At 39.1% G+C, this 20,330-nt stretch overlaps 1 protein-coding gene across 19 annotated transcripts in view; it reads left to right on the top strand.

Moving 5' to 3' along the window:
• DLGAP1 (DLG associated protein 1) overlaps window positions 1–20,330 on the top strand; it is a 1,086,743-nt gene that overhangs the window by 745,144 nt on the left and 321,269 nt on the right. For all 19 annotated transcript variants that reach the window (XM_070050436.2, XM_070050435.2, XM_070050434.2 and 16 more), the window contains one exon: window positions 2,401–2,615. In XM_070050436.2, the coding sequence (XP_069906537.2) occupies window positions 2,401–2,615 (215 nt within the window). The remainder of the gene's footprint in view (window positions 1–2,400; window positions 2,616–20,330) is intronic.

Here is a 20,330-nt window from a genome sequence, read left to right as displayed (position 1 = left end):
CCATAATTGTTCAGCACTGCAGGTGCTACAAAGCAAAGCCTAGAAAGAGAGGCAGCAGCAAACAGTGGTTGTAATGAGCCATGGTGGATAGCAGCGGTGGAAGTACACATGGAAACATAACCACATTTCATGCCAGGAACAAAGAGAGAGAGTTGAGTGGAGTCAAACTCAGGCTTTTATAATAACCCTCTCTGGACAACTCAAGTTGTTGCATGAGAACTCCCTTCTGAGAAGACTTTGGGACCTCCCATTAGGACTCATCTATTAGAGGTTTCACTACCTCCCAGTATCAACATCTAGGGAATGAAACCTTTAATAGACCTTTGTGGGACACACAAACCAAAGCAGCAGTCAACAGCAAGGTCCCAGGAGCTGCCCTGCAGAAACTGTGCCTTAAAGCTGCAACTTTGAGTGAGTTATATAATTTTAGTTTCCTCATTAGTAAAATGGGATAATAATAATAAAAAAAAAACCTCATCTGTATGTATCAAATCAGTTAACTCCCATAAAGCACAGAAAGCAGAGCCCACACACAGGAAGCACATGAAGCACGATATAAGGACTTGTTAAGTAAAAAACATGCTGCAGAGTGAAGCTTAAACTCAAACACTTTTCAGAATTAGAACCTACAAATTGCTGTTTTCAAGTCCATGAACAGTAGCAGCTCTTCAGTCTGATGCTTCTAGACTTTCAAACTATGCAGATAAATTCATAACTTGAGGAGGAAAGAACAGTGCTTTTTAATAGACCATCTATTCTCACCTCCCAGAACTTCGATATTTAGAAATCCATGTCTTATAAGTGCATGTCTAACACTCAAGATTTCAAATTCATATATTATTAATCATAAATTTTAAATTCATTTCATTCTAACCTCTAGAGTTAAACCAGAATACTTTGAATCTCAGCGCTGACATTTACTAGTTATGTATCCTTTGGCAAGTTACCTAAGCTCTCTGAGCTCCTCTGAGCAAAATATAAAAAAAGTGCAGTGTTGTACTGATGAAACAATATCCTGTAAGTAAATCACTTAGCAGAGTTAAATGTGAATCATGAAATACTGTATTGCATTAAAGGATAATCAGTAAATAGCATTAAAATATTAAATATCTTTTTATCTTCTCATTACAAACTGGCCAGTGCTAAGAAGCCCTTCCTAAGGACTCTTTCCATATCACATTGCTACTAACTCTCATTTCTAGTGTCTCTTTAGTACAGATTTCATTCATGATACCACATCTTAAACTTCCTAGCATGTTGATTTGGAACTGCTCCCAAACTTGCTTCTATTTTGTTTTCTCCTCTCTTTAGCCTTCCCACCTTCGTCCCCTGTCTTAATTAAGCCCAGTGCAATGTTCTGAGCCCTATAATGTTTCTTCTTGATGGATAGAGTAGTTATTATGCATTTCTTTCACCAAATGGAAGAAGAATGAGATCCTAGGTTGAATTCAGGTTGAGGTGGAAAATCTGAGAGGAATTGAAGAAAAAGTCATAAAGAAGCCTTAAAAATATGGTGTAATATTCTAATAAACTCCAAAGAAATGGTTGTGGAAAGACCAAAGGGCAGGGCCCTGATAGCATTCTCTTATGTGGTTCCCACAACTAGGGTCTAGAAACCAGAAAAGCAAGAGAAAAGAGCAATTCAGATAAGGAGTAGCTGTAACAGGTAAGTAGAACAACCCGAAAACCAACGGAGGAGGAACTCTCAAAAGGTGGTGTGCATGTATCTGTGTGTGTTTATGAGCCTGGGCATGCTCAGGCCAACAAACATCAAGAAAAGTCCCTGAGCTCTCATGAGATCATTGGAAACTTACAAATGTGATTTAAGCATGTCTAGTCAAAGCTAAATCAAAATTGAGAGTAGTTCAGAAAGAGTAGGGGGTTAAGGAGTGAATACAGATGGTGTAGACCACTGGTTTAGGAGGAGGATAAACTGAAAATGAGATGATAAAGATGGAAGATTAAGGAAAGGTGGAGATAAATGAGGAAACAGTCTTGAATCCTAAATGACCTTTGAAAAGAAATTATTTAGTAAATCAAATAAAATTGCTCTCCCTTCTAGTGGCATTCTTATGTCTGACTCAACTATTATCAGCATTTGAAAACTAAGACATATACATGAATCAAAACCAGTGGTTTTAATTTTTCCTAATACCCAGGTTGTTTAAAAGATTTAGACTTGGATGTGCATGTTCCCCAAAAAAAAAAAAAAGGAAGAAGAAAGAAGAAAAAAAAAACTTGTGAAACTAACTCAGTAAAACACTGTTATTGAAAGGTTAATAGCTTAAGCTTTAGATAGTTATCTATATTGCCCATATCCAAGGTCAGCTAAAAAAAAAAAAAGGAAAGAAAAGGTAGGATTTTATAAAAAGCGAATCTCGATGTTTTCTGTCTCTTTAGGTTCCTCAAGATGAATGGGCAGGGTACACCCCTCGAGGTAAAGACGATGAAATCCCTTGCAGAAGAATGCGCAGTGGCAGCTATATCAAGGCCATGGGGGATGAAGATAGTGGGGACTCTGACACAAGCCCCAAGCCTTCTCCCAAAGTTGCTGCACGGAGAGAAAGCTATCTCAAGGCCACTCAGCCATCCCTTACAGAACTCACCACACTCAAGTAAGTAATCCCAACATGATATTCTGATAGTCTGGTTCCTTGTATTGTCACCTAGGCTCAAATTGTATCACTCCTGAAGAAGGTGAGGCAGGGCCCATCTTATGGGTGGAACAGCGTGCTGCCCTGAACCGTCTGTTAATTTTGACACTGGATCTGACCTGTATATCCCCGTACCTTCAAAAGTAGGGACACTCAGGTCCCTATAGATCATTAGCTAAATACCAAACTCCAAGAAGAAAGGCTTGAAGCATCTAAGATGGCTTCTGAAAAGGGTTAAGATTTATGGTTAATGAAAAGATCCATGGATACCAATTCTTGGACATTTGTGGAGCTACTAATATACAGAGGAACTCTTCCTGGAAAACTCTTCAATTTTTCAAACAATTGAGTAAAAGATGAGATAGTCTTAGAGCTTATATAACGTGGCCATGGTTAAAAATTGGATAATACATAAAGGTTCTTGATATGCATTTTTAAATATGAATACTTAGTACACACTAAATTTTAAGCACTATAAAGTGGGATTTATATTTTGAAATTGTGATTGTAAGTAGTTCCTACCTATATTTGGGCTATTTGTAAATGGATAACAGCATTACAAAGACTACTGAAAGTGATTATTTTAACTAAGGTCTCTGGTTTTTTGTTTACTTGTTTTATATGAATGGCAGAGAGATATAGAGAGAAAGAAAGACAGACAGGAAGAGCTCTCCCATTAATTAGTTTACTCCTCAAATGCTCATAACAGACAGGTCTGTGGCTTTTGCCAGTTCTTCCATATTAGAAGCAACAACCCAACTACTTGAGCCATCACCTGATGACTCCCAGGTTTTGTGCTACCAAGAAGTTGGAATGAGGAGTAGTCAGGACTTGAACCCAGGCATTCAGATGTGGGATGCAGGCATCTAAATTGCTTCACCAAATGCCTTCCCCTGATTTAATTTTTGATACTATTTATGGAGTAAGTCAGAACTTTGGAATATGAATCCAAAGACAGAATTCCATTTGAACCTGAAAATATATATTACAGATAATTAGTATTTTTAAAGTATCCTGGATTCCATATTTTGATGAAATATATATTACTCTTCATGCATAAGTATTGTTACAAAGTAAAATATTAAAAGACAAACAAAACAGAAAAGATTAAGGCAAGGCAATTGGGTTAAGGGAAACAAACCAGATGGTTAATCAAGAACACTTAAAATTAGCTGTCTAGTATATGGTGGAGATTTATTTAAATAACAAATTGTGTTATATTTTGAAGAATGGACGGGGGGAGTTCCTTGTTAATTCTTTCTCAAGGAATCTTGTGGAACCGCTGTGAATCATTTTTTTATACTTTTTTTTTTTACAGGTAGAGTTATAGACAGTGAGAGAGACAGAGAGAAAGGTTTTCCTTCCATTGGTTCACACCCCCCCCCCCAAATGACTGCTACGGCCGGTGCTGCGCCGATTGAAGCCAGGAGCCAGGTGCTTCCTGCTGGTCTCCCATGTGGGTGCAGGGGCCCAAGCACTTGGGCCATCCTCCACTGCCCTCCAGGGCCACAGCAGAGAGCTGGACTGGAAGAGGTCAGCCGGGACTAGAACCAGGCACCCATATGGGATGCCGGCGCCGCAGGCAGAGGATTAACCAAGTGAGCCATGGCACCGGCCCCTGTGGATCATTTTTATCAGGCATTAGTACTGATACATTAGTAAAGCAACTCATGAAAAGAAGCTCTTCCTTGTGTGCTTCAGCTTCCAGCACACTTTCTCTGTGCCTTCTTACTGCACGTATTAGCTTTCCCAGGCTGTCTTACAAAGAACTGCAAACATGATGGCTTGGAACAAGAGAAATGTGTTGTGCCACAGTCCTGTAAGCTGAAAGTCAGAGACCAAAGTGCCAGCCAGGCCATGGTCTCTCTGCAGCCTGGAGAGGATGCCTGTAGGTTCTGGTTGTGGCTTGTGGCCAGCAATGCTTTGCAGCCCTTGACTCTAGCTACAGTAGCCTTTGTCATCATGCAGTGCTCTCATTCTGTGTCTTCATCTGGCTGTCTTTTGAGTCCCTCCCTAATGACTTCATCTTAACTTGATCTGGAGACCCCACTTCCAAATCCGTAGTCCTCCTCTCTTATCCATGGTTTCACATTTCTTGGTTTCAGTTACCCATAATTGACTGTGGTCCAAAACTATTAAATAGAAATTTTCAGAAATAATTCATAAGTTTTAAATTGTGCTCCATTCTGACTAGTGTGATAAAATATCACACCATCTTGTTGTTCTGTCCTGCCCAGGACATGAATCATCCCTTTGTCCAATGTATCCATTCTGTACACACTACCCACTGTTAGTCATTTAGCTACCTTGGTCATCAGATTGACTGTTACAGACTCAAAGTCTGTATTCAAGTAACACATCAGTTTACTTAATAATGGCCCCATAGAGGTGCAAACGATTGAAATCTTTACTTAATGTACACTAAACTGATCTTCTGTAAAAAAAAAAAAAAAAAGAAAAGAAAAAAGAAAAAAGAAATTATCAATTCCCAACTTGACTCTCACTGGGATTAAACATGACAATAGGTCTGATCTGATTTCATCATCATTTAAAAAAAAATCATCTATTATTTTTCACTTTATGTTTCTGTGTGGGAACAAACTGTTGAAATCCTTACTTAAGGTATACTAAGCTGATCTTCTGTATATTAAGATAATCGAAAATGAATCTTGATGTGAATGGAAGGGGAGAGGGAGTGGGAAAGGGGAGGGTTGTGGGTGGGAGGGACGGTATGGGGGGGAAAGCCATTGTAACCCATGAGTCGTACTTTGGAAATTTATATTCATTAAATAAAAGATAAAAAAAAAATAATGGCCCCATAGAAAAACAGAAGTAATACTAATTATTTTATTTTAGTATACTGTTATAATTCTAATTTATCATTACGCATTTATTGTTATTATAGCTAATATCTTACTGTGCCTAGTTTATAAATTAAACTTTATCACAAACATATGGACAGAAGAAAAAACATGGAATTTATAGGGTTCAGTTCCATCTGAGGTTTTAGTCATCCACTAATGGTCTTGGAACATATCCCCTAAGGATAGGAGGAGCTATTGTAAGGTCACATTCAGAGATACTAGGAATGAGGACTTCAACTTATCTATTTAGGAAACATAATTCAACACACAGCATGACCACACAAGGTGAAAGTTAATGGTGGAAATAAAAAATAACAAATCTTCATTGCACTTTGGCATACCTAGCAGAAGCAGAGATAATTAAATATACCCAATCTAGGAAAAAAAAAAAAAAAAAACACTGGACTTTTAACAGTGACAGTGAGCCAAAGCAGTCTAAAATGAGGATGGCCAAGGACCCTTCTGACAGTTACCATCTACAGAAACCTTAAAACATCTCTCCACTAGAAACAATAACAGGTGATCATGACCATGGTACTCATTGACATCTTCCAGAAGATGCAAAAGACAGAACTGATGGGCAATAAAGTCACTTAGACCTTGAATACAGTTTCCTCATATGCAAACTAAGCTATGGGACTCTGCACCCAGCAGAATGCCTTTTCGCCTCCTGAGGATCCTGTTTGATTATGATCAGGATGCATCGTCACAGTTGAGTATTGAGTCATGAGGTGCAGTGATACGGCTGCTCACAGCAATACCCAGATATAAGGAGAACAGAAAGGAGCAGAGCTGTGAGTAAGATGAGGAAAGTTCCCTGGGTGAGGCTGAGGATAGACAGCCTTCAGGTGCCGAAATCAGCATTCACACTCATGCCTGGGGCCTACTGTCTTCATGCTTCAGGGGTGTGGAAAATCTACCCAAAAGTTATTGGAACTCTTTCTTTCTCATTTGCCTTCTATACAATATTATCTTCCTCTAATGTCCTGAACCATATGTTTTACACCTGTCAATTATTTCTCTTATAGCTCAGAAGTTTTAAGAGTAGAGAGAAGCAAACACAGAGATAGGACCTAGACTGATGGTAGAGTGTCAGCTAGTTGAGGCAATGACCTGAGTAAGAGTTGGTGACTATTTCCTTCCTGAACCTAGGGGAAGTCAATTTACTAAAAAGCACCTTGTAAACTGAAAATCATGTTTTCTTTACTGAGAATGGGGTGTCACCAAAACATCTGTTGTCCCATTGCGTATCAGACAAGAATACATGTGACCACCATTCAAACACCCCTTCCATTCCCCAATATTAGTTCTCATAGTTCTACTTATCTCTATTCATTTCTCCCTTACCTATTGTTTTTGTTGCATTTATCACTGTAGTCTATATATTAAGCTTCCATCATTCTCAACTTCATATGATTATTAATGATGTCTAATTTCATGGGATTTAAAGAGGTACACAAGGAGAAAAGAAAAATCCACTATGGGGGCATAATTGGTTCTGTCTGTTATTCCTTGATGATGTTTTGACTAGAGATCATTATTTTTCTAGAAGTTGGAAGCATTCAGCAGCTGCCGAAAAACGATCCCCATATCCTGGAATTCTAGTTCCCCCAAAAAAGAAAAGTATATTTATGTTCCTACTTCTTTGACATTTAAGTTAATTTTTCCTCCTTCCTCCCCAGCAATTCACAGCTTCAGGAATGAATCATAGCCATGAACCAAGATAACTAAAATTAGTCATGTGAGATTGGGGCAACATTTAGTCTGAGGTTTCAGCTCCCATGTTCCCTCAGAAATGTTGGCAAGAAGGCACTCCTACACTTTCTTAACATTGTTTTTCTTCTTTATTTTCCCTTTTAAGGCATTTGGAGGGTTTATTTCTGTGAGTGTTTTTCATCAGCTAGTTAATGTTAATGATTGGGTCTTCAGATATATCAAGTCTTAGGTCAGCTGAACATTCTGGAGTTAAGAATAGTGTTGAGACGAGTAAATCAATTTCTGGGCCTCCAAGACTCTTGCCGTAGCCACTGTCTAAAAACTACTATTTATCTCATTCTCTTCTCATATTCCTCAGTTGTCAATAAATCCATTTGTATCATCACTAGCTTTGCCTTTTTCCTTAGTTCTTAGGTAATGGTAAGTGTGAAATGGAAACATCACACAAGAATGTTCATATTTTCAAAATGCCCTTCTGAATATTTAACAGTAAGTTTGTTTTGTTTTATTTGTTAAAGATTTTATTTATTTCAGAGGTAGTTACAGACAGTGAGAGGGAGACACAGAGAGAAAGGTCTTCCTTCCGTTGGTTCACTCCCCAGATGGCCGCAATGGCCTGAACTGCACCAATCTGAAGCCAGGAGCCAGGTGCTTCCTGCTGGTCTCCCATGTGGGTGCAGGGGCCCAAGCACTTGGGCCATCTTCTACTGCTTTCCCAGGCACTAGCAGAGAGCTGGATTGGAAGAGGGGCAGCTGGGACTAGAACCGGTGCCCATATGGGATGCTGGCGCCACAGGCGAAGGATTAACCTACTGCGCCATGGGGCCAGCCTCTTTATCAATAAATTTTTAGACATGTTTGGGGGCCAGACCTCCCTCAGTGCACCAGCATAGCTTGGTTCTGATGAAGAATTTGTCTGTTCCATGGTTTTACTGTAATGTTTCATTCATTCCAGAACTAACACTACTGCCTGCTATCAGGATTAGTCAAAACCATGCACAAATCCCATCTTGGACTTTTATTTGCTATATTGCAGAAAAAACATTTTTAAAAATGATATTAAGTGAATGATCATATAAAAGTTTCTAAAGTCAAATTCAAATAGCCAGTAATCCAAGACAAATAACACTTAAAAATTAATTTATACTTCTTTATCCCTCCATTCAGGAATTAAGAGAATTTTTCCCCTGGAAGAAATAGTCAATCTTTAATAGTATAAATTTTGAAATTTCTCTGAAATTTGCTAGAAGGGCCTGAAACTTGTAGGAGGGCCAGTTAGAGCTCCTGGCAACTTTGATTAAGTGTCTAACAATAGACTTGAGGAAAGTTTATTTTCTACCCTAAATACCTGAAGACAGTTTTTCATTTTTAGGATGGTTAATTCTCTTCATCTTCATTTTTCCCAGAACATTTTTTTCCCTGAACATTTTTCTGGTTTTAGATAAAATAGCAAAATACTAAATAGCTCTATGTCTTTGGGCAACTGGTCTAATAGAGATCCCTCCCCAGTGAAATGAGAGTCTCGAGCTCTTAGCATGGGTGGCAGTACTTAGGTGGCTCCCACCACAGCTCCTCCATCCAGGTCCATGGCAGAGAGCATCAGCAGATCCCAGCACCCTCCCAGTTCAGTGCAGATGGAACCTCTCCACACAGTGCTCCAGCTGCCGTTGACTCATGATGTCCAGGAGCACTGTTCCTCCACTATATGAAAGGTGGAGCCTATATGAAGGGACTCTCAACACAAATGTGCCTAACTGAAAGGACAGAAATACTGGTAAGTAAAATATTTTACGAAGAGGCAGAGAGATGTTCTCCTTCTACTTGAATTCTGGAGATCTTAAATGAATCAGCTCCACATCAGGAACTCCTGATGGAATCTCTCTTTCTTGTTTATCTTCATGTAAGTTTCTGCCTCTTTTTTTACTCTCTAGGCACACCGTGTCCTCTGCCTGTTCCTTGCATCCCGCACACCCCTCCTACCCACCTACTCGTCCTCGTGTTCCTTCTCTTCCAAGAAAATGGGGGGCAGAGGGAATGGGAGCATGGCTATGTTTTTCCCAAAGATATGAACCACATTTAAGGACATAGCTCCCCCACTGTTGTCCTCCATAGAATGAAATGTCTCTGTTTCCCTTCCCTATCACTCTCCGCATTCCATTCCTCTCCTACCTGGCTCCCAGGATAACATATGACAGCAAGTGCTCTAGACAATGCTAGTGATACTAGAACAACACAAGCTTGCACTACAAAATTATGAATTTATGTCCTTACTGACTTAAATGCAGGATAGTTTCCCATATTTCCCTGACAATAATGCTTTCTTCTGCGACCTCTATTCCTCCAACTGCCCCCCACCTTTCCAAAACAATAAGAAACTGAAAACATTTAAAACAAGGAGAGTCATTCTTGCTCATAGACATGTTATCACTTACTTATAGACAAATCAGCTAAATACCTTTCAAACCTAGCTAGGAATAAGACTTACTTTGAAAAGAAAAAATTAGTACAAAAAATTACCTGTGATATCCAGTCTCAGGTCACCACAGCTTAAGAAAAAAAATCATCCTTCACTGAGATAGGAATCCCTGCCTTCCTCCAAATGATGGGAGCTTGTTTTAGTATTGTAGTCTGTACATTCTGGTCCCTTGTTATATAATTAGTCTAGAAAAGCATGTTGGGTCAGGAAAACTGCATCAATGGAAGTGCCCCAACAATAAGCATGGCCACAGAGAGGTGAGAACCACTTGTATGTCTTTAAGCACATGAAAGAATGAAAGGAAGTCCAGGTACTTTCTAGAGAGAGGGGAACAGAGTTTTAAAAGTGGGAGAAATATTTATGCTTTAACAAGGTTCTAAGAGCCTAAGTTCTGAGGATTTTACAATAACCCCCTCATGCACCATTTCGCTTTCCAAGGTTTCAGTTATTTGTGGCCAACCACAGTGCAAAAATATTATCTGTCTTGACCCTTTCAAGAGAGACACCACATTCATGCATCATTTATTACAGTACATTGTTATTCCTGTTCCATTTTGTCATTAGATATTGTCAATCTCTTACTGTGCCTAATTTATAAATTAAACATTATGATATGCCTCTATAGGAAATCCATAGTATCTTCAGGGTTCATTTCTATCCATGGTTTCGGGAATTCACCGGGAGTTTTAGAATGTTTTCCTTCTGTGTAAGGGGAGCAAGTGTACATTTGTGCTTTCATTTGCTCCTTACAACTCCCTCCATATGATTCTGCCCATTTTGTATATGAAGACTCTACATCTTGGAGAGATGAAACAACTGGTCCAAGGTTACCAATCAGCTAAATGTCAGAGCTAAGATTGGAGCCAAGGAATTGGAAGCAAAAAGACTAAATGCTGGGTAGAATGATGAACTGACTAAGACGGTAGTGAGGAGCTATGTAAACAAGGTTTGAAAGCAGAGGAAAAAGGAAGACTGACTGGCGGTGAACAACTGAGACATGGTGCCAGAAAAAAATAAACATTCAAAGCAGAATATGAAAATGAAAGATGGATTTGAGGGGAGTTCAGAAGGCTGCAGTGAAGTCAGGTCTGGCCTGGAAGTGTAAGCAGCTGACATGGAGCTGAGCCAGGAAGGATATGGAGAACTTCTTGATGCAGGTATGGCCTGGAGTGAAGGAAGCAAAGACCAGATGACCCAGAGATCAAAGCTTCAGGAGGCACTGACTGACAGACAACTCAGGGAGAAAGGGTGGTCTCATAGGTACAGACGTCTGGCTGTGGGGGTATAGTGCCATGACGTATCAAGAACCTGTGTCTAGTCCTCGGTTTACAATACCCAACCTGAGCCTTCTTCTTAGAACTGCAGGTGGGTTTGCACAGCTTGCCATTCAGGACTGTGGGAATGTGGCTGTGGGACAGCAAAGAGATGTGAGCAGGGGAGACACCAGGAGGGGGTTCCAAAATTCCTACCTCTCCACACCCCCTTTCGGTAGTACTGAGCAAGGATTCTGCCCATTCTCCTGCTTGGAAGACTTCTGTTTGCAAAAAACCTTAAAAGTCCTGTCTTGTGTATCTATTCACTGCCATTTCTTCAATTTAATATCGACATTCCCTGTTAAAATGCAGACAACAGGTATTTATTTAGTCCCTATAGTATTTAAGTGCTGCATGACTCATTTATACTTGATGTCACTAAACTTATTAAATGCTTACTAAAATTGGGTTTTCAAGAGTCAAAATACATATATTTGAATACATATGGTAAAATCTAAGAATGGCAAAAATGGGCTCTATGAAAAGGAAAGAAACTAAAATTCAAGGGTTAGAGGTACTGCAGTGGAGAATTTTGTTTGGAATTATTTTCTGGTCAGAAAAAATCCACTTTACCTGGCATGGGAAACAGTTGTGTTTATTTTTTTTATTTCTTTATTGAAGGTTACTATTTTGTCAGTATAGTTTAATTTATTAGTTTGGCATTCATTTAACATCATTAAAGAAATCCTCAGCACACACCCCTACGGCAGGACTTTTTGCAGGAGAAAAGCTGCTTTAGCAGGGAGCCTTGGCAGACACATTAGGAGCTGCCTCTGATCCTCCCTGGAGCAGGCTGGGTAAAGTCTTAAATAAATACACCTTTACAGAGCATGCATATGGAACAGCAAAACCATCAACATTCCCATGTATCAAGCAGGAGGAAACCGGATCAAAACTACAACCTAAGCAATTTAGTTTACCTGAAAGGAGGAACTCCTAACAACAAATTTAATAAATATTGAAAAAGTTAATTTGGAAAATTTTAGAGGAACTTTCCCAAGCATCTTTTACAACAGCCTGAATTATATTTCTCTAAGAGCTCTGTTGATTCTGCTTGGAGACTTGAGTGAGCTGGACAAAACATGTAATATTTTCCCAGCCCGAGGAGTCTAAGAACTCAGCATAAGATAAGTACCGTATTCTTTTTATTTTTTTTTTTATTTGAGAGACAGAGAGAGTGCCCATCTACTTGTTCAGTCCCTAAATGCGTGCAATGGCTAGGACTGGGCCAGAGCCAAAACCTGGAGTCAAGAATGAATTCAGATCTCCCATGTGGATGACAGGAACCCAGTCACTTGAGCCATCACCACTGCTTCACAGAACCTGCATTAGCTAGAAGATGAAATCAGGAGCCAAAGTTGGAGATTGAACTCAAGACATTCTGATATGACATGTGAGCATCCTAAATGGCATCTTTACTACTAGAACAAATGCCACCTGTAGCACCATATTCTTATCATGCACATTGAACTTGTAGTTTCAAAGTTAATATTCAGAAAGATAAAATTTTAAGTCACTCAAATTATTCAGAAATCCCTATGTTCATCATTTCCTTTCTATCAATAAAATTTAGTTTTCCTAAATAAAGTTGAAACACTGCAGTTCACCTCACACTTTTTCTCACTTGAGTGATTGAATTGAACCAATTTGTCTTGCTACTACCAGCCTCACTCTGCTCCAGCTCCTCCTTTCTACCAGGTTTCTGAAAAATCATCTCTGACTCCCATTTATGTATACACAAAGCCCTCAACATAGCATTCAAACATCTCACAGTAAAACTCCATTCCCCTTTGGGATCTCTTTCTTCCTGTTCCTTTACAAGTATTGTATGTATCAATCAAACTGAGCTCCTAATAGTTCCAGGGATACATTTGGCCAGCTTCAGGCCTGTGATAGACAGGACAGTCTAGATTCTGATGGAAGTTCTTTAAAGGTCCCCAGATTGTAGAGGCTTTTAACAACAACAAAGTATTTCTTGCTCATGCCCATGTCCTTTTTATGGTCACTTAGGGGCCAGGTTCTGGATATTCCATGTCAACAAATGCTTCCAAAGTCACCAAGATAGGGGAAGAGCACAGGGTGAAATGAACATTGTATCCTAAAGCTTCCCCCTTGCAGGTGACACAGGTCATCACCATACCCACTCCATAGACAATGCTGAACTTCAAAGAGGACAGAGAAGGAAATCTTCCCATGTTTCTGGGGCATTGCCATGCAAACAATGCTTGGAAAGCACCACTAGTGTCTACCAAAGCCTGTCCTTCTGGACACTAAATATATGGCTAGCAGACAAATAGACAGAGCTCCTATCTGCTGGTTTTCCCCCCAGTGCCTGCAATGACCAGGGCTGGACCAAGGCTTGACCAGAGCTGGAGCCAGGAGCCGAGAATGTGATCCAGGTGTCCTTCGTGGAAGTCAGAAAACCAATTAATTGAGCCAGCACCACTGCCTCCCAAATTCTGCATTGACAAGAAGCTGGAATTGAATCTCGGTACTCTCATGTGGGAAATGAATGTCTTAATAATTAGGCTAACTGTCCAATCCCAACACATGCTACTAACACTGCATTTTGCAACTATTTCCTCTGGAGTTACATGTTCACTTGTTACATCATCTATCTTCAAGTTGGTATGGACAACAGTTGACCAAGTGATTCACCACATTTTCCTAGCCTCTGACAACACTTACCTTGCTATTCACTACCAAATCTTGAAACCATAGTCAAAAATTTCAGGGTTTGTTTCTTGTTCTTGTTGTTACCTGAGCATCCAAATTCTGTTACCTACTTTTGGCCTACCTAGGATAGGCTCAGATATGCTCTGTTAAAAAACTGACCTCCAAACCTCAAAAATTAATTTCCTGCTCGTGATATTTTGAGTTTGCTGGAGACTGTGCCTATTGTAGTCACTCAGTTGTTCATGACAGAGGTTCCATCAGAACTGGTTCTTCCAGGATCAGCAGATCGGAGAGAGGGGATTTGGTGAATTCAGCACTGTTTCACAGAGTGACACACATCACTCTCACTCACATTTCACTGGTAAAGTCATCCACATGACCCTACTGCTGTGGTGTGAATATGTGTCCCCCAACACTCAGGAGTTTAGTTCTCAAAGTCTGTTGTTAATGGTCCTAAGAGGAGGCAAACTTAATCCAATTGTGGTCTTCAGAGGTAGGGCCTTTGGAAAATAATCAGGTTGAATTAGGTCATTAATGTGGAGCCCCAGAGTCAAATCCTGTTGGCTCCATAAGAGGCCACATAGAGATATAGACAGGTATACTCCCTGACTCTTGCCATGTGATTCTCTTCACTACCTCAGGACTCTACCAGCAGAAACACCATTACCAGAGACAAAACACAGGGAAACAACCAATCTTGAATTGTGAACCTCCAGAACCATGAATAAAACTCTTTCATTATAAAGCCAGGCTGCCTCACGTATTTTGCTATAGTAACAGAAAGCTGATTGATACACACATCTAATTTCAAAGAGGCAGAAAGGTGCAACTATACCATTTACCCACAAAATGCAAAGCTGTTATATTTGGTGGACTGCATTATGATACCTCAAGGCCTTGGTTTATGCTGTTCCCTAACCTGTACTTCTGGAATGCCATCTCCTATTCATGTATTCTTTCAACAAAGAATTATTATTGTATATTTCTCACGAGCACAGAAGTTGAGGCCAAATTACTTCAATTTACAATCATAACATTCTTGCTTTTAGGTATACTACTGTGGGGAAATAATTTAACCATTCTGTGGCTCTATTTCCTCCTCAGGTAATTAGGGATGATAATATTTCCTACCTCAGGAATAATTGTGAAGAGTCAAGGTAACAGATGTGAAACACTTATCACAGTGCCTAGCACATGGTGAGTGTCCCATATATGTTAGCTATAATCATTATATTGTTGGACACCTGTGATGTGCTATGCATTGGAATATATTAGTGGTCAGGATTCCTCATATAATACATTTTTAATCAAATGGAGGAGAAGACTAGAAGAAAATATATTTTAAATTTTCCTCTCAAATTTCACCTCTCCCAGTTGGCTGCTATTTCTTCCTCCTAAGAACTCCCGAAGCACTGTGTTAACATTTTTTGAACTACTTACTGTATTCTGATAAACTTTTCTGACTTCCCTATTCCTCATGTAGATGGAGGTTCAACCACTGAATTAATGTTCAGACCTAAGGAGATTCTGAAGAGGTGCTAACTACACCATCCCTTCAAGCCTAAGGTGCCTTGAACAGTAGCTTCCCACGGAGCTTCAACAGCAGTTATTGAGCTGACTTGCCATATCACATCTGCCTGCTCCCTCAGATTCTCCACCTTCTCTCTGCCTCTGAATCTGTGGTTCTCTGAAAAGCTCCCTGTTCCTTCTGAAGCCTACTTAGCTCTGCCAGCCCACCTGGAGGCCGGGAGCTCAGTCTGGCAGGTACACATTAGCATGTTAAAAATATCTACACAGCCATCCCTAGTATTGTCTTCTACTTTGAACATTAGCATATTTCCTTCAATTCATCTGGGGAATCCCAGTTCTTTCAAGTTCTCTGAGAAAGAGAAAGGATTAGCTATAAGATGCCAGCATTAACTAGTCCTTTTAGATTTGAGGAAGAGTCTTCTTTAATGATCACATTAACTACTTAGCATTCCGTAAAATTTATTTGTGAACCTACAGTGAGGAGGAATACATTTAATTATCTATCCTGATAAGTAGCAAGATTTTCATTTCTGTCAAAGCCTAATTTTTTCAAGATCATGCTTTTAGTGCTTCTTATTTGATCCTTCCAATAGTCTTTGAAGGAAGTTAGAGTTGATGTAACCAACATTTTACAAATAAGCCAAGGGTTTCTCATTATTTTGAGTTTCCTGAGTTAGAGCGCAGTTTCACCGTGATTCTGAAGCTCTGGCCCTCTGCTTTCCACACCAGCTTTCTTCCTCCCACTGTCTTGGAGAACAGAGGGGACTTTTTCCTGAACATCCTGAGGACGGTGCTTCACCATCTGGACATTGTTCTTGACTTCAGCTCAGAACCTTCTTTTAGTTCTTGGGACCGCTTCTCTTTTCCAGAAAAAGCAGAGCTGAGAACCCTCAGCACAGATCCATGCTACCCACTACATATGAAATTTCCATCACCTCAGTAGCATCATCCCGCTACCCGATTCCAAGAGAAGTGGACATTCTGCTGAGGGAACACTGGACTGAGAATACTGGGCTGATATTGGAGCTCATCCTAAAGCTGTAGTCTTTGAATCCTAGGATGAAAGAGCTAAGCAGGGATTGTGTTCTTTAGTTAATGGTCTTCTCCACTCTGTGAAGAAAGGTTGTGTTGGAGTTTTAGAGGGAGGTTTGCTAGAGAGCATATATAGCCATGTTCATTAAGCCCAAGGCTGCATTTCTTCATTGGAAGCAACTACTACATGTTGGGTTGGGTCCAGTTGGCCCAAGAGAGACAGTGTTGGGCAAATTCTCCTAATCTCACATCAGTTTTTCTCACCCTGATAGGTTAACATTGGCCAGGATAGAATTTTTACACCATGGAAATTAAGATACCCTGCAAGTCAGGCCTTTTTCCTCCCAGAGTCCATTTTGAAGCATTTCCCAGTGTGCTCCTCTGCCTTATCTTCATGTAAACTTTCCTCAGAGGATAGATGAAGGAAAAAATCTAAAGCAAAACTGGAAGGAACCTTAGCAAGGGTTCCAACCCTGTCATATTGCAAATAAAGAGATGAAGATCCAGAGGAAAGCAGGGCATTGCTTGAACCATTCAGCAAGTCTTGGGATACAGGCATTCTCACTTTCAACTGCAGAGGCTTTGCAGAGAAATCAAAATTTTGAAGCCACTACATTCCCTAGGAGAGACAAGAGAGATATAAGGCTCTGTTGCAGTTGCACATGTGATTACCTGCCACCAAGCATGATGAAAACAATCTTGTATACAATAATTACATAGACGTTTCCAAACTACATTACATATGTTACTTCAGACTAAAAGAGCTGTAACTATTCATAAAGGGAAGATTTAATATGAAATGGAAATAGCAAGGGATGACTTCATGGAAAAGAAAATGTTCAATCTGGAATTTACAAATTATTCATTCAAAGGCAACAGACTCTGGAGAAAGCAAGCTGACTGATGCACAAAGAGGAGCATTTAAAAATGGGAAATCATCTTTGATAGACAGCAAGGATTTTTATATCCAAGATCCTTAAATATCCAGAGAATTCATTCTATTATAATCCAGTTAGTCTTAGAGACTCAGTGGGACAGTTAGGGAAGGAAGTGTTTCCTTAGAAAGATGGCCTGCATGGTATGAAATGGAAAGGCCATCTGCATGAGTTTTTTTCTCATTTAGATAGAAGTATATTCTACATTGTTTACATGTATATATTGTATGGAAGGGTGTTTTTAATATTTCAGTAGTCATTCTGTCTGTGGGAATGCTTAATCGGTGATATTTGCTTTATTTCTTCTACTTTTCCTCTTTCTTTTTTTTTTTTTTTTGCTTTTTATTTTTTTCTTGTTAGCTATACCGAAAACAAAACAAAGCAAAACAAAAATCATCTCAAGGAATAATAGTAACTAACACTTGAAAGCATCCCCTATGCACCATGCACACTACATGTAATACCTCTAATGGTATACCTAAAAAAAAGGAACAATTATTACCTTCCATTATACAAAGAATAAACAGGCACAGGAGATTACCTGACTTGCCAAAGGTCACACAGAGAGAAGTGGCAAAGTCAAGATTTGAATCCAGAGCCCATATCATGGTGATCACTCCACTCTCCTACCTCTGGATGTGATGGAGACAAATTGGAAGCAGAGAATTTGAAATCAAGGAAAAGAGTTGAAAATTTCACTGATCCAAGGAGGAAATGATAGAAGCATAGACTGGGATGATACCAGGATTGATATCCAAAGTGACACAGATGAATAAGAATAAAAAATTCAGAATCCCCAACAGGGTAAATCTTGTGGCAGCTGCTACAGCTGTTGTGGTTATTGTTAGGATGTTTCTTGTTGTGGGTACCACAATAAACACCAGGTCTACACATGTCTCTTTTCTGTTAAGGAATAATGCCAAAAATACCTTTTTATTATTATAAAAATAATACAAATAATAATCTTTAATGTCAACAAAGTATGTTTTAATGAATAGAAATCTGTGTTCACTCACCCATCCCATTTTGCCACTCCATAGAAGACATCCAGTCCTGCAATTTGCTCTTTTTTTATTATATTTAATGTATAACAAATTTTTTCATAAGTACAACTTCAGGAATATACTAATTATTCCCACCGTACTTACGTGCCCACCTACTCTCCCACCCCTTTTCCTCCTCCCTCTCTCTGTCCCATTCTTATTTTTCACTAGGATCTATTTCCAATTAACTTCATATATACATATGATTAACTCTATACTAAGTGAAGAGTTCCACTAATTTTATGAAAAAAAAAAAAATGTTCCTCAATGGTCAAGACAAGGGCTGTTCAAAGTCATTTCATCTCAAAGTGTTGATTTCACTTCTGTAGATTACTTTTTAGGTGCTCTATTATTTATCACAGATTAGGGAGAACATATGGTATTTGTCCGTTTGCGACTGGCTTATTTCACCAAGTATGTTGCACAGTTTCATCCATTTTATTGCAAGTGACCAGATTTCTTTTTTTTTTTTTACTGCTGTGAAGTATTATCCCATAATTTTTTTATCCAGTCTTCAATTGATGGGCATTTGGGTTGATTCCATATCAAAGCTGTCATGAATTGAATTGCAAAAGCCATGAGCATAGAGGAGTGGGATGGCTGGGTCATATGGAAGGCCTATATTCGGATTTCTGAGGTATCTCCAAACTGATTTCCATAGTATTTTCACCTGTTTACATTTCCAAAAACAGTGGATTAGGGCACCCACATCCTCGTTAGCATTTGTTGTTTATTGTTTTCTCTATGAAAACCATTCAGATGGGGGTAAGGTGAAACCTCCCTGTGGTTTTGATTTGTGTTTCACTGATGCCTAGTGATCCTGAGCATTTTTTCATGTATCTTGCCCATTTAGACTTCCTCGTTTGAAAAATGCCTGTTTAAGTCATTTGCCCATTTCTTAACTGGGTTGTTTGTTTTGTTGTTGAGTTTCTTGATCTCTTTATATATTCTGGTTATTAATCCTTTATCAGTTGCATAGTTTGCAGATAATTTCTCCCATTCAGTTGGTTGCCGCTTCACTTTACTGAATGTTTCTTTTGCAGGGAAGAACCTTCTCAATTTGATGTAATCCCATTTGTTAATTGTGGCTTTGATTGCCTGTGCCTCTGGAGTCTTTTCCAAGAAGTCTTTGCCTGTGCCAATGTCTTGCTGACTTCTCCAATGTTCTCTAATAATTTGATGGTGTATCAGTTCATAAGATTTAGGTCTTTAATCCACTGTGAGTGGATTTTTGTATAAGGTTTAAGGTAGAGGTCTTGCTTCATACTTCTGCATGTGGAGATCCATTTTTCCCAGCACCATTTGTTGAAGAGACTGTCCTTGCTCCAGGAATTGATTTTAGCTGCTTTGTCAAAGATAATTTGCTGTAGGTGAGGGGGTTGACTTCTGACATTTCTATTCTGTTCCATTGCTCTATCCATCTGTTTTTGTACGAGTACCAGGCTGTTTTAATTATAACTGGCCTGTAATATGACTTGAAATCTGATATTATATTGCCTTCAGCTTTGTTTTTCTTTTATCTCTAGCTATTTGGGGTCTCTGGTGTTTCCAAATGAATTTCAGTATCATTTTTTCTAGATTTGAGAAGAATTTCCTAGTTATTTCAACTGTGATTGCATTAAATCTATAAATTGCTTTCTTTAGTATGGACATTTTGATGATATTGATTCTTCCAATCCATGAATATGGATTATTTTTCCATTTTTTGTGTCCTCTATTTCTTTCTTTAATGTTTTGTAATTCTCATCATAGAGATATTTGACATGCTTGGTTAAATTTATTCCAAGGTGTTTGATTCTTTTTAATAGCTATCATGAAGGGGACTGATCTTAGAAGTCCTTTCTCAGCTATGGCATTGTCTGTGTGTACAAAGGCTATTGATTTTGTGTGTTGATTTTATATCCTGCTACTTCATCAAAGTCTTCTGTGTGTTCCAATTGTCTCTTGGTTGAGTCTTTTGGACCTTATGTATAGAAACATGTCATATGCAATTAGGGATAGTTAGGCTTCCTCCTTCCTAATTTGTATCCCTTTGATTTCTTTTTCTTGCCTAATGACTCTCGCTAAAATGTCCAGGACAATAGTGAATAG

The sequence above is a fragment of the Oryctolagus cuniculus genome, chromosome 10 (assembly GCF_051225735.1).
Source record: "Oryctolagus cuniculus isolate XC-2025 breed Fujian yellow rabbit chromosome 10, ASM5122573v1, whole genome shotgun sequence".
In the NCBI taxonomy this organism is placed as follows: Eukaryota; Metazoa; Chordata; class Mammalia; order Lagomorpha; family Leporidae; genus Oryctolagus; species Oryctolagus cuniculus.
This window is presented reverse-complemented; position numbering and strand designations above follow the sequence as displayed.